The 12,339-nt window shown below is 41.4% G+C and overlaps 1 protein-coding gene across 4 annotated transcripts in view; it reads right to left on the bottom strand.

The window, feature by feature from the left end:
• TTC7B (tetratricopeptide repeat domain 7B) overlaps positions 1-12,339 on the bottom strand; it is a 296,302-nt gene that overhangs the window by 226,290 nt on the left and 57,673 nt on the right. For all 4 annotated transcript variants that reach the window (XM_023205449.2, XM_023205448.2, XM_023205447.1 and 1 more), the window contains exon 4: positions 1,180-1,310. In XM_023205449.2, coding sequence (XP_023061217.1) covers positions 1,180-1,310 — 131 coding nt within the window. The remainder of the gene's footprint in view (positions 1-1,179; positions 1,311-12,339) is intronic.

Below are 12,339 nucleotides of genomic sequence, written 5' to 3'. Positions count from 1 at the left end.
TTATTAATAAAAATAAGTGACATTTACCAAGAACCCAATATGTTCCCAAATCTGGGCTAAGTGCCTTTATTCACAAGACTTTATGTAATCCTCACAAAAACTTCATGAAGTAGGAACTATGATTATGTTCTTTTTATGGATGGAAAAACCGAGGCTAAGAGGTGAAGAAACTTAGTAAAGAGCAGAACCCAAAGATGAGAATCTGAAACAGGCATGTTGCCTCCAGCTCCCTGGCCACATCCAGCTTCCAGCCTCCAACCTCCTCTGTCTGAGGCTGCGAGCTCAGAGCCCCGAGCTCACTCGTTCTCTGCTCAGAGTCCCTCTTGTCAGCTGCTCTTTTCCATCACCCATACCACAGGCGAAGCGCTGACGGCTGAGAGCAGACCATCCCTGATAGTCTCCAGGGATGCTTGACATACTCAGCTCAGTCCACTTTGGTCCACATCCCCAGCAGACCTTAGCCACATCTGTCAAGGTAAAGCCTCCCAAACCCCAGACGAACAGATCTTGGCATAGTTCATACAAGTACAAATGAAGCTCAACCCATTTTATTAGGAAAACAGGGGTGGCTGGCCAGCTTCAGGGTGATGAAGGTATGAACAGATAGATGCACACTGTCATTTCTGCTCGAGGATGCTAAAATGCTTCGCAAACACTGAACCATTTAGTTCTCTCTCTCTCTCTCTCTCTCTCTTTCTTCCTTTCTTTCTTTTTGTAAGATTGGGTTTAGCTCTTTTGCCCAGGCTACAGTGAAGTGGTGCAATCTTGGCTCACTGCAACGTCCATCTCCTGGGTTCAAGCAATTCTCCTGCCTCAGCCTCCTAAGTAGCTGAGATTATAGATGCCCGCCACCACACCTAGCTAATTTTTGTATTTTAAGTAGAGACGGGGTTTCACCATGTTGGCCAGGCTGGTCTTGAACTCCTGACCTCAGATGACCCACCCACCTTGGCCTCCCAAAGTGCTAGGATTACAGGCGTGAGCCACCACGCCGGCCCAACCATCTATTTTTCATAAGGTACAGCAATCACTACCATCCTCTCCTTGGCTTTAAGGAGTACAAGTGAAGCTTTGCACAGAGAGACAGACAAGTTGAAAGCTTCCTAGAGATTAATCACAGCGTCCACTATCTGATTTGGGGGAAAAAGTTATCAGAACAAACACATGGTCCTCACTTACCCTTTCTATCTCTTGGAGGTACAGGAGTGCGATGTCCCCTGCTTTCTCATAACAGGTGATGACATCCTGTTCCCGGTCCACATGGAGATTACTGGTAGAAGAAGAAATAGGCAGCTTTTCCAAACAAAGTCCTTAAAAAAAATCAGACACAAAAACTGAGTGAGTTTTTTTTCATAAGGCTTCATTTTTAAATATTGCTCTAGAGGGCCAGAAGATGGTTGTAGAACATCATGTTGTTTGCAAATAGACAGTTTACGTCCTCCTTTTCAATCTGGATGCTTTTTATTTCTATTGATTGCCTTATTGCACTTGCAACAATCTCCAGTACTATGCTGAATAGAAGTGGCGACAGCAACTGCCAGCCATGGTGGTGCACACCTGCGATCCCAGCTACTTGGGAGGCTGAGGTGGAAGGATCGCTTGAGCCCAGGAGTTCCAGACTGCAGTGAGCCATGACTGCACCACTGCACTCCAGCCTGGGCAACAGATGGAGACCCTGTCTTCCAAAAAAAAAAAAAAAAGAAGAAGAAGAAGAAGAAAGAAGAAGTGGTGAGAATAAATATCCCTATCTTATTCCTGATCTTAGGGAGAAAACATTCAGTCAGAAAGCATTGAGATTATAAGTTTGTCTTAGACACCCTTTACCAGGTTGAGGAAAGTGCCTTCTACACCAATTTTGCTGAGAGTTTCTATCAAGAATCAACGTTGGATTTGCTCAAATCCTTTCTCTATGCTCATTGAGATAATCATATAACTTTTTCACTTTTAGTTTTTAAATGTGGTAAGTTACATCGACTGATCGTCAAATGTTAAACCAACCTTCCTTTCCCAGCAAAAACACCACTTGGCCAGATGAATTATCCTTTTTTATATTTTTGTATTTGATTTGTTAAAATTTGCCTTCAGTTTTTTTTTCTTTTGGAGATGTGGTCTCACTCTGTCACCTAGGCTGGAGTGCAGCGGCGCAACCTCGGCTCACTGCAACCTTCACCTCCTGAGTTCAAGCGATTCTCCTGTCTCAGCCTCCCAAATAGCTGGGACTATGGGTACATTCCACCACGCCTGGCTAATTTTTTTTTTTTTTTTAATTTTTAGTAGAGACAGGGTTTCACCCTGTTGGCCAGTCTGGTGTCAAACTCCTGACCTCAGGTGATCTGCCCGACTCAGCCTCCCAAAGTGCTGGAATTACAGGTGTGAGCCACCGTGCCTGGCCTCAGATTTTGTCATTTATGTTTCTGAGGAATGTTTGCCAAAAGTTTCCTTGAAATGCCTCTGTACCTGGTTTTGATATCAGGTAAATACTAACCTCACAAAATGACTTGAGAAATATTCCCTCTCCTTCGATTTTCTGAGAGTGTTTGTGTAGAACTGATATTATTTTGTACTTAAATGTTTGATAGAATTCACCAGTAAAGCCATCTGGACCTGGAGTTTTCTTTATGAGCAGCTTTTCGATTACAAATTCTATTTCTTTGATATAGGGTCATTCAGATTATCTCTTTCTTCTTGAGTGAGCTTTAGTAGTTTATATCTTCCAAATAGTTTGTCCATTTCTTTTGAGTTGTCAAATTTATTGGTATAGAGCTGTCCATAATATTCCATAATCCTTTAGTACCTGTAGAATCTCTAGTAGATGGCACCTCTCTCATTCCTGATATTGGCAATTTCTATCTTTTCTTCCTGATATCAGAGGTTTACCAATTTTACTGAAATTCTCAATAAAGATTTCTTGATTTCATTGACTTTGGTTTCATTGATTTTTCTCTATCCTTCTGTTTTCGATTTCATTTATTTCCACTCTGATCTTTATTATGTCCTTTCTTCTGAATACATTGGGCTTTATTTGCACTTCCTATTCTAGTTTCTTGAGGTGGAAATTATTAATTTTGGACCTGTTTTCTTTCCTAATATAGGTATTAAGTGTCCGCAATTTCTCCGTAAGGACTGCTTTAGCAGCATCCTACAAATTTTGATATTCAGTTCACAGTATTTTCTAATTTAATTTTTGCTTTCTTCTTTAGAAGTGTGTTATTTAGTTTCCAAATATTTGGGAGTTTTCCAAGATCTTTCTTTTACTGATTTCCAAGTTAATTCCATCATGATCTGTGCAGTAAAGGGCTGACTTAGAGCCTTGGGATGTTTAAACCCTGTACATTCCAAAGGGAGGACTGGCCCTTACCAGTTCCTGGGAGAAAAACTCTAAGCCCTCAGAATATCCTACCTGATAAGTGTCTTTATTTATTTGGGGCCTTAAGCTATACCAGATAGTTTATGCTAACAATGTCATTTAAGGCAGAGGACTATGGCCATGCTGTATCAGTCTGATCTCTGTAGGGGCTGGAGACTGACTAAGGTCAATAACATGGGTGCTCCATGCTTATATGACTGACCCCTAATAAAATCCCTGGGCACCAAGGTAGCTCAGGTGATCTTCCTTGATTGGCAATATTTCAAAAGTGCTGTCACACTTCATTGCAGGGAGAATTAAGCACTGTCCATAGGACTCCACTGGGAGAAGAAAACCGGAAGCTTGAGCCTGGTCTCTCCTGAATTCTGCCCTATGTGCCTTTTTGCTTTTACTGATTTTAATCTATATCCATTTGCTGTAACAAACTGTAACCATGAGTGTAACAGCTTTTCTAAGCTATGAGAGTCTTTCCAGTACATCAATGCCTGATGGTAGTCTTGAGGACCTCTGACACAGTCCAGAGAACACACTCGAAGTCTCCTAATTTTGTTAAAACTTGTTTCTGACCCTGCATATGGTCAATCTTGGTAAATGTTACATTTGAAAAGAATGTGACTCTGTTGTTGTTGGGTGGAATGTCATATAAATGTCGATTAGGTCAAGTTGGTATGTTGTGTTGTCCCAAGTCATCTATATCCTTACCAATCATCTGTCCACTTGCTTTGTCATTTATTGAAACATGGATATTGCAATCCCCAAGCATAACTGTGCATTTGCCTATTTCTCCTTGAAGTTCTATCAGTTTTTGTTTCATGTATTTTAGAGCTCTGTTATTAAGATCATAAACCTTTGGAACTGTTATATTATTCTGATGGACTGACATCTTTGCTCTAAAACCTGCTTTGATATTAATATAGATACTATAGCCTTCATTTGATTAGTGTTAGCATGGTAAATTTTTTCATCCCTTTACTTTTAATCTATTGTGTCTTGGTATTTAAAGTGTATTTCTTGTAGCCAACAGAGTTGAGTTTTGCTTATTTTCCAATCTGACAATCTCTACTTTTTAAATAGAGTATTTAAATCATTTATATTTAATGTAATTTTTTCAACAGATAGGTTTAAATCGACCACTTTGCTATTTGTTTTTCATTTGTCCCATCTGTTCTATTTTTCCTTTTTCTCCTTTTATCTGTCATCTATTTGAGAATTTTTACATTTTATTTTATTTATTGGCTTTCCACTAAAATTGTTATTTTCCATGTCAGTGAGTACTTCAGGGTTTAATTTGGCATAGTCTACTTTGTTTTGTTTTGTTTGGGATGGAGTCTCACTCTGTCACCTAGGCTGGAGTACAGTGGCACGATCTTGGCTCACTGTAACCTCCACCTCCTGGGTTCAAGTGATTCTCGTGACTCAGCCTCCCAGTAGCTGGGACTACAGGTGCGCAAAATCACACCCAGCTAATGTTTTTTCTTTTTTTAGTAGAGACGGGGTTTTACAATGTTGGCCAGTCTGGTCTCGAACTCCTGACCTCAAGTGATCCACCTGTGTCGGCCTCCCAAAGTGCTGGGATTACAGGCTTGAGCCACCATGCCCAGCCCCTATTTTAAATGATATTATACTACTTCACATATAGTATAAGACCTTTACAATTGCATACTTCCATTTCTCTCCCAGCCTTTATTATCTTATGTACATTTTATTTTTACACACGTTAAAAACCTTACCCTATGTGGTTATTATTTTTGTTTAGTCAATTTATTTAAACATTTAGATCATAAGGAAAAATTATTGTATCTTCACCAAATCATAATTTCCAGCTGTCTTTGTTCTTTTGTGTAAATTCATATTTCCTCCTGGTATCAACTTTTCTTGTGGGGTAGTTCTGCTCCCGCTGATTTCTTTCAGCTACTCTCTGCCTTGAAAATGCTTAATTTAGCTCTAATTTTAGAGAGAGATTTCACGGAGTATGGAATTCAGGGTTAAGTTTGCTTTTTTCCCCTCCATTACTCTCAAAGGTGCTGCTCCACTGTATTCTCACTTGCATAGTTTCTGACAATAATTCTGCTATCACCCTTATGTTTGTTCATTTGTATATAATATGTCTTTTTTTCTGGCTGCTTTTAAGATTTTATCTTTATCACTGGTTATGAGCAATTTAGATTATGAAGTGCTTGGGCTTTGTCGAGCTTCCTGGAACTGATGGTTTATAGTTTCCATAAAATTTGAAAAACATCCAGCTATTTTTTCTTCAAAAATGTTTATGTCACCCTCTTCCTTCCTTAGGGGACTTTATGTACATATTAGGCCATGTGAAGTTGTTCTACAGATCACTTAACGGTGTTTCCACTTAAAAAATAATTTTTTTTTTTTTTTGTGAGATGGAGTTTCACTCTTGTTGCCCAGGCTGGAGTACAATGGGTTCAAGCGATTCTCCTGCTTCAACCTCCCAAGTAGCTGGGATTACAGGCATGCACCACCACGCCTGGCTAATTTTGTATTTTTAGTAGAGACGGGGTTTCTCCATGTTAGTCAGGCTGGTCTCGAACTCCTGACCTCAGGCAATCCACCTGCCTCGGCCTCCCAAAGTACTGGGATTACAGGCATGAGCCACTGTGCCCGGCCAATAATAATAATTTTTCTTTCTTTCATTTTGGATAATTTCTATTACTATGTCTTCAAGTTCACTAATCTTTTCCTTTGTAATGTCTAATCTGCCATTAATCACATCCAGTGTACTTTTCATATCAGACATGGTAGTTTTCATCTCTAGAAATCTGATGTAGGTCTATTTTTATCATCCACGTCTCTACTGAACTTTCTGAAATAAGGAATACGATTCTAATAACTTTCAGTGGCCCTCCAGCCTAGATGCTCAATGTTCATACTCCTTCCAGTTAGCACCAATGTTGTTTATGCAATTGAAAATAATCAATAAGTAGCCTCTCTCTAGTGTGAACTTTTATAACCTCTTGACATTTTCATTGGAAGAGAATATCAATAAAAGGAACAAATTCACCATTTGCCAGAACAGTTCCAAAGCTACTCAAAAGCAAATCGCAAATTTGGAAGCATTACCTTCCCAAATATGCTTTAAGTGCTCACTTGTGCAAAATTAAAACCACCAAAAGCAACAAAAAGAGACAGATTGTTTCATAGTCTGCCTTCTGCTTATATGAAAAGCAAGAATATTATGCAACTTGATATCAGGGATTTAATATTTAAAAAACTAATTCCCCAGAGTATGTCAAAGGGTCAGGAAAAATTGAGTGTACTTTTAGGCATTTTGTACTGCTTCAGGCTGGACTCTGACCACTAATGCTCATGAAAATGACCAAGGCTCTCAGAGACTTGCCAAGCCCAGTGAATCAAAGAAAGGCCAAATCCAGTTCAACAAAATTTTACTATCATCTATATTTTATTGTGTTCTAAAATACTTGAAAACCAATCATCTAGGGCAGCAATCCACAGTCATGTATGGTCAGTAAGAAGACTCAAACCAGCTACACAACTTAATCCTCCACAGTGAGGAGAAACTAGTGTTTCCTGTGGGGTCATGTTCTAATTAGGCAGGTATGTGGACACCCAAAGTCTGAGCTGGCAAATTGATTCCTAGCAACAAGTCTATTTTTGGGCAGGAGGCCCTTTGAGGTATTAAATTAATTAAGTATTGTTCCTTTCCCTCTCCCAAATGCTATGCATTTATTCCATGTGCCACTGGACACATCTCAGAGCAATGGCATAGTCTTGATTTATCACAGTGAGTTTGTGCCTACGCAGCTCAGTTCCAGAAAATTTAGTTCTCTGTCAGAAGCTATTTACAGGCCCTCTGGACTGGTCTATAAATTTTCGAGAGTCCAGGATCATATCAACACTGTCTGAGAAGCAGAGTCCTGAGGTCATGGACAAAATTGGTCCCCATTAAAATGTCAGATGATGTACTGTCAATTTGGGAAGCTATCATCAATAGTGTTTTTAGTTATTTTCCTTTTTTCCAGAGACATGCATGACAAAAGTAAGTGAAAAGCAGACTTGAAAAATAGTGGTAAGACAGCAATGCTTAGTAAACATCTCAATAAGATCTACATTTCCAAAGTGAAAGCTATGTACAAAAAGGGTGGAAATTCAGTGCTTTCTCATCAACCATGACCAGCTCTAAAGCATGAGTGCTAAAAGTGGCTGGCTGAGTTGTGTGATTTAAAGAATAACAAATTGCCACACAACCCAAAATTTATCTCCCTGCCACACAAGAGCGTTCCCACAGATAAACTCACTTCTGAAATGCCCTTTCTAAGAAGAGTAACACATTTTACTTTATTTTTAAGAGATAGGGTTTTACTCTGTCTACCAGGCTGGAGTACAGTGGCATAATCACAGCTCACTGCAGCCTTGAACTCCTGGGCTCAAAGCAATCCTCCTGCCTCAGCCTCCTGAGTAGCTAGGACTACAGGTGTGTGCCACTACACCTTGCTAATTTCTTTTTATTTATTTCTTTTTTATTTTTTGTAGAGACAGTGTCTCACTATGTTGTCCAAGCTGGTCTCAAACTCCTGGCCTCAAGAGATCCTCCTGCCTTGGCCTCCCAAAGTGTTGGGATTATAGACATGAGCCACTGGCCCCAGCCTAGGTAACACATTTTAAATAAATTAATGATGATAAAATTGTAATTACACTTGCTTTCAAACCCCTTCCATGTGCCTGTTTGGTCCTGTTCAATAGGTACTATTCTCCTCTCTATCTTGTGGGAAAAGAATGAGAGTCTCAGAAAAGTTAAGTGACTTGCCCAAGGTCTATGCAGGAGTCAGAAGTGGAAGCCCCTTATAAGGGAGCTGGGCCAATGCATCCTGCTCTGGGTAATGTCCTAGAGGGGCAACAAGAACTTCTGAGTGCACAGGGTACAGTGTGGAAAGCAAAGGTGTTAGACAGAGGCCAGTAGACCAACAGGACATCACACTGGGAGGGGTACTGGGCAGCTAGCTGAGAAGCAGGCTGAGGACCCTCTATACTTTTAAGAGCTCAAACATGCCCAGCCTCTGAACTGTTCTATTTAGCTGTAACTAACAGAATATAGTATAACAAACCGGACTCTCCACTCCTTGCTTCCTTCCACATCAAGATTAAGGGCCTGGGCCGGGCGCGGTGGCTCAAGCCTGTAATCCCAGCACTTTGGGAGGCCGAGACGGGCGGATCACGAGGTCAGGAGATCGAGACCATCCTGGCTAACACGGTGAAACCCCGTTTCTACTAAAAATACAAAAAACTAGCCGGGCGAGGTGGCGGGTGCCTGTAGTTCCAGCTTACTCGGGAGGCTGAGGCAGGAGAATGGCGTAAACCCGGGAGGCGGAGCTTGCAGTAAGCTGAGATCCGGCCACTGCACTCCAGCCCGGGGCGACAGAGCAAGATTCCGTCTCAAAAAAAAAAAAAAAGATTAAGGGCCTGGTGCAGAGGCTCATGCCTATAATCTTAGCACTCTGGGAGGCCAAGGTGGGAGCACTGCTTGAGCTCAGGAGTTCGAGACCAGCCTGCATAACATATTGAGACCCCATCTCTATAAAAAATTTAATTTAAAAAAAGAAAGATTCAGGCTCAATACCTCTGACAGGGAGCTATTTTCTCTCCCCAAGGCTTTTAGATTCTCTGGAAGTTTGGCTGAGGACGTGGAGAGAGCTACACATCTCATTGCCTGAAAATCCAGTGATCACTGAGGGGTTAGTACCCCAAATTCTTTCATGTCTGTCTAAATTTGAGATCCCTCAGCTAGGAGCCTTATCTGGGTATGTAAGACTTCAGTTTCAATAATAATAAAAGTTGATTTATCAAAGCCCTACTCAGCACCCAGCACTAGGCCTGGGATATGACAGACCCTATTTCTAATTCCCACAGCCACCCTGAGAGGAAGGTGTTAACACCACCTTATAGATAAGACTGAATTAAGGGCTCCAAAGCTAGTAAATGATAAAGCCAGGTTCCGACCCCTGGTCTATCTAACTACAAAGTGCTGCTCACAATCTCCTGTCTCACTGAGCTGTTGACAGCAGCCTATTTAGTGTTCAATAACAGCAATGACAATAAAAATGAGAAGTTGAAAAGGCAAGAAATCAAAGTCTAGAACTTTAGGGTACTGATTTTCTTTCCTACCAAGAGCTGCATCACCCTAGGCAGTTCCCCGGATCGCTGGGCCTCCTGTTCCTTATCTGTGTCATGAAGGGTTGAACTACAGAGGTCCTGCCTTGAGCTGTACAACTCTAAGAGACTTACAGCCAAAACAAATATTTTGATTTTTTTGAACTGCATTGAAATGGACAGGAAATTAATTCCTTGTAAAGTTATGTAATGCAAGAAAAGACTATAAAATACAATGACATGAACTATGTACTACAACTCTAGGCACTGCTTCCTCATTTATTTTAACCACTTCTCTGGAAGCCAGGCCTGGGACAGGTACACCCTGATGCTTTGCCATAACATGACCCACAGGGGTGTTATAACTGAAAGTACCAGAAAGCCTTTATTATAGCAGCAAGTTTCTGATAACCCAGCCCCGTGGTATAGCCTTCAAAGGAGATAAGACAATGTCCAAGGGTCTCAATTTCCAAGGCTGAAAACAAACTCAGGAAAAGAGATTCAAGAGACACAAAGCAAAGCCTTGGCAAGGGCAGCCCCGATGGCTGGTCTTGTGTTCTTGCCTCTAGAAAGGCTGGGCTCCCACAGGTGTCAGATAGACTTAGCTCAATAGGAGGACAAGGCCCTGTGCGGGGGTGTAGAGGAGAGAAGATACTGATGGAAACCACCAAATGCTGGGGGGAAGCAGAGGGACAGGGACACTGGCCTGCATCCCCTGTGAGGTCCCTGTCAATCCAGAGCATCTATGATTTTTGGAGGTCTCTTGGCTGGGAGTCACAGTTGGTCCCTTCTGGGTGCTTTCCTGAATTGCTGTTTTCCTGCCAGACACAGCAGATTCTTCTTAGGAGGTGTGCACACAGGTACACACACACACACACACCTCCCCATAAATGAAGAGGAAGCCAGCCTTGGATTAGACATTCCCTTGCGAGAGCAGATGGTCTTTCAATGTCCCTTCCGGCTCCATAATTCTGTGAGCAAATGAGATGCTAGCTCAACCTGAAATGCTCACTAAATGAGAGTTTGCAACTTGAATTTATGCTCTTTCAGTCTCTATTTAGTAACCCTATAATAGTAATAAAGATAACATGTATTGGGTGCTAGTTACGTGCCAGATACTGTTCTCAGAGTCTGCGATAATTCATCTATAAACGCTATGAGGGAATCCTATGTGAGAACCCTACCGAGGGCAGATTTACTATCATCTCCACATTGGAGATAAGGAAACTAGGGCTCTAATCTGTCAAGTAACTCACCCAAGAGTGTACAACTGGTAAGTGGCAGAGCTAGGATTCCAACCCAGACAGCCTAACTCCTGAGTTCTCGTTCTCAGCCTCTACCTCCCACTCTCATCTCTTTGATGTATCTGTCTTTATATGTAAAGCAGTACAGCGGAGTGACCATGTGGGATCTGAAGCCAGACTCCTTGCTTTCTAATCCACAGCTGACTTTACATGCAAAAATGCTACATGCTTAGAACAGTGCCTGACACACAGCAGACACTCAGAAAACAGGAACTTCTGATAATTATTATTTATTACCTCACTATTAGATTTAGGTAACAGTAGGTTGGAAAGTCTCCAAGTAGAAGAATTTTATTTGTTTATTATATTACTTTTGTATATATTAAATAACAGCTTAATTGAGATATTATTCACACACCATAAAATTCACCCATTAAAAGTGTACACCTCTGTGGTTTTAGTATATTCACAGTCGCCTCTAGCTAATTCCAGAACATTTTCATCACCCCCTGAAAAGTCCCATCTCGGCTGGGCGCGGTGGCTCAAGCCTGTAATCCCAGCACTTTGGGAGGCCGAGACAGGCGGATCACAAGGTCAGGAGATCGAGACCATCCTGGCTAACATGGTAAAACCCCGTCTCTACTAAATAATACAAAAAACTAGCCGGGCGAGGTGGCGGGCGCCTGTAGTCCCAGCTACTCGGGAGGCTGAGGCAGGAGAATGGCGTAAACCCGGGAGGCGGAGCTTGCGGTGAGCTGAGATCCGGCCACTGCACTCCAGCCCGGGCGACAGAGCGATGAGACTCCGTCTCAAAAGAAAAAAAAAAAAAAAAAAGAAAAGTCCCATCTCTATCAGCAGTTCCTCCCTATTCTACCCTTCTCTCAGCCCCTGGGAACTGCTAATCTGCTTTCTGTCTCTATGTATTTGTCGCTTCTGGATGGTTCATATAAATGGAATCATACAGTATGTGATCTTTTGTATGTGGCTTCTTTGACTTAGTATAATGTTTTCAAGATTCACAGCTATTATAACAAATATCAGAACTTCATTCTTTTTTTTCAACTGAGGTGAAATTCACATAACATAAAATTAATCATTTTTAAATGATTATTTCAGTAGCATTTAGCACATTCACAATATTACACAGCCATGACCTCTATCTAACTCAAAAACTTCATTCCTTTTCGTTGCCAAATAATATTCCATTGTATGGATAGATCACTTTTTATTTATTTATCAGTTGATGAACAATTTTGTCTCCACTTGGGGGATGTTTGAAAATGCTGCTATGAGCATTCAGGTACCGGCTCTTGTGCAGGCACACATTTCCAGTTCTCTTAGATATATACCTAGGGATGGAATTAGACATACACCTAGGGTGGACCACGTGGTAACCTGTCTTGTTATATTATTTTTCATCTTCCTTCTAAAAATCACCTCTGCTATTTAACTGCTGAACTGCTGGGTCAAATATTAAGAGTGAAAATGCAGAGCTGGGCACAGTGGCTCATACCTGCAATCCTAGTGCTTTGGGAGGCCAAGGCCGAAGGATTACTTGGGGCCAGGAGTTTGAGACCAGCCTGTGTAACATAGTGAGAACCC

The sequence above is a fragment of the Piliocolobus tephrosceles genome, chromosome 6 (genome assembly GCF_002776525.5).
Source record: "Piliocolobus tephrosceles isolate RC106 chromosome 6, ASM277652v3, whole genome shotgun sequence".
NCBI classification, from domain to species: domain Eukaryota; kingdom Metazoa; phylum Chordata; class Mammalia; order Primates; family Cercopithecidae; genus Piliocolobus; species Piliocolobus tephrosceles.
The sequence above is the reverse complement of the archived record's forward strand: the minus strand, read 5'-3'. Positions and strand labels throughout refer to the sequence as shown.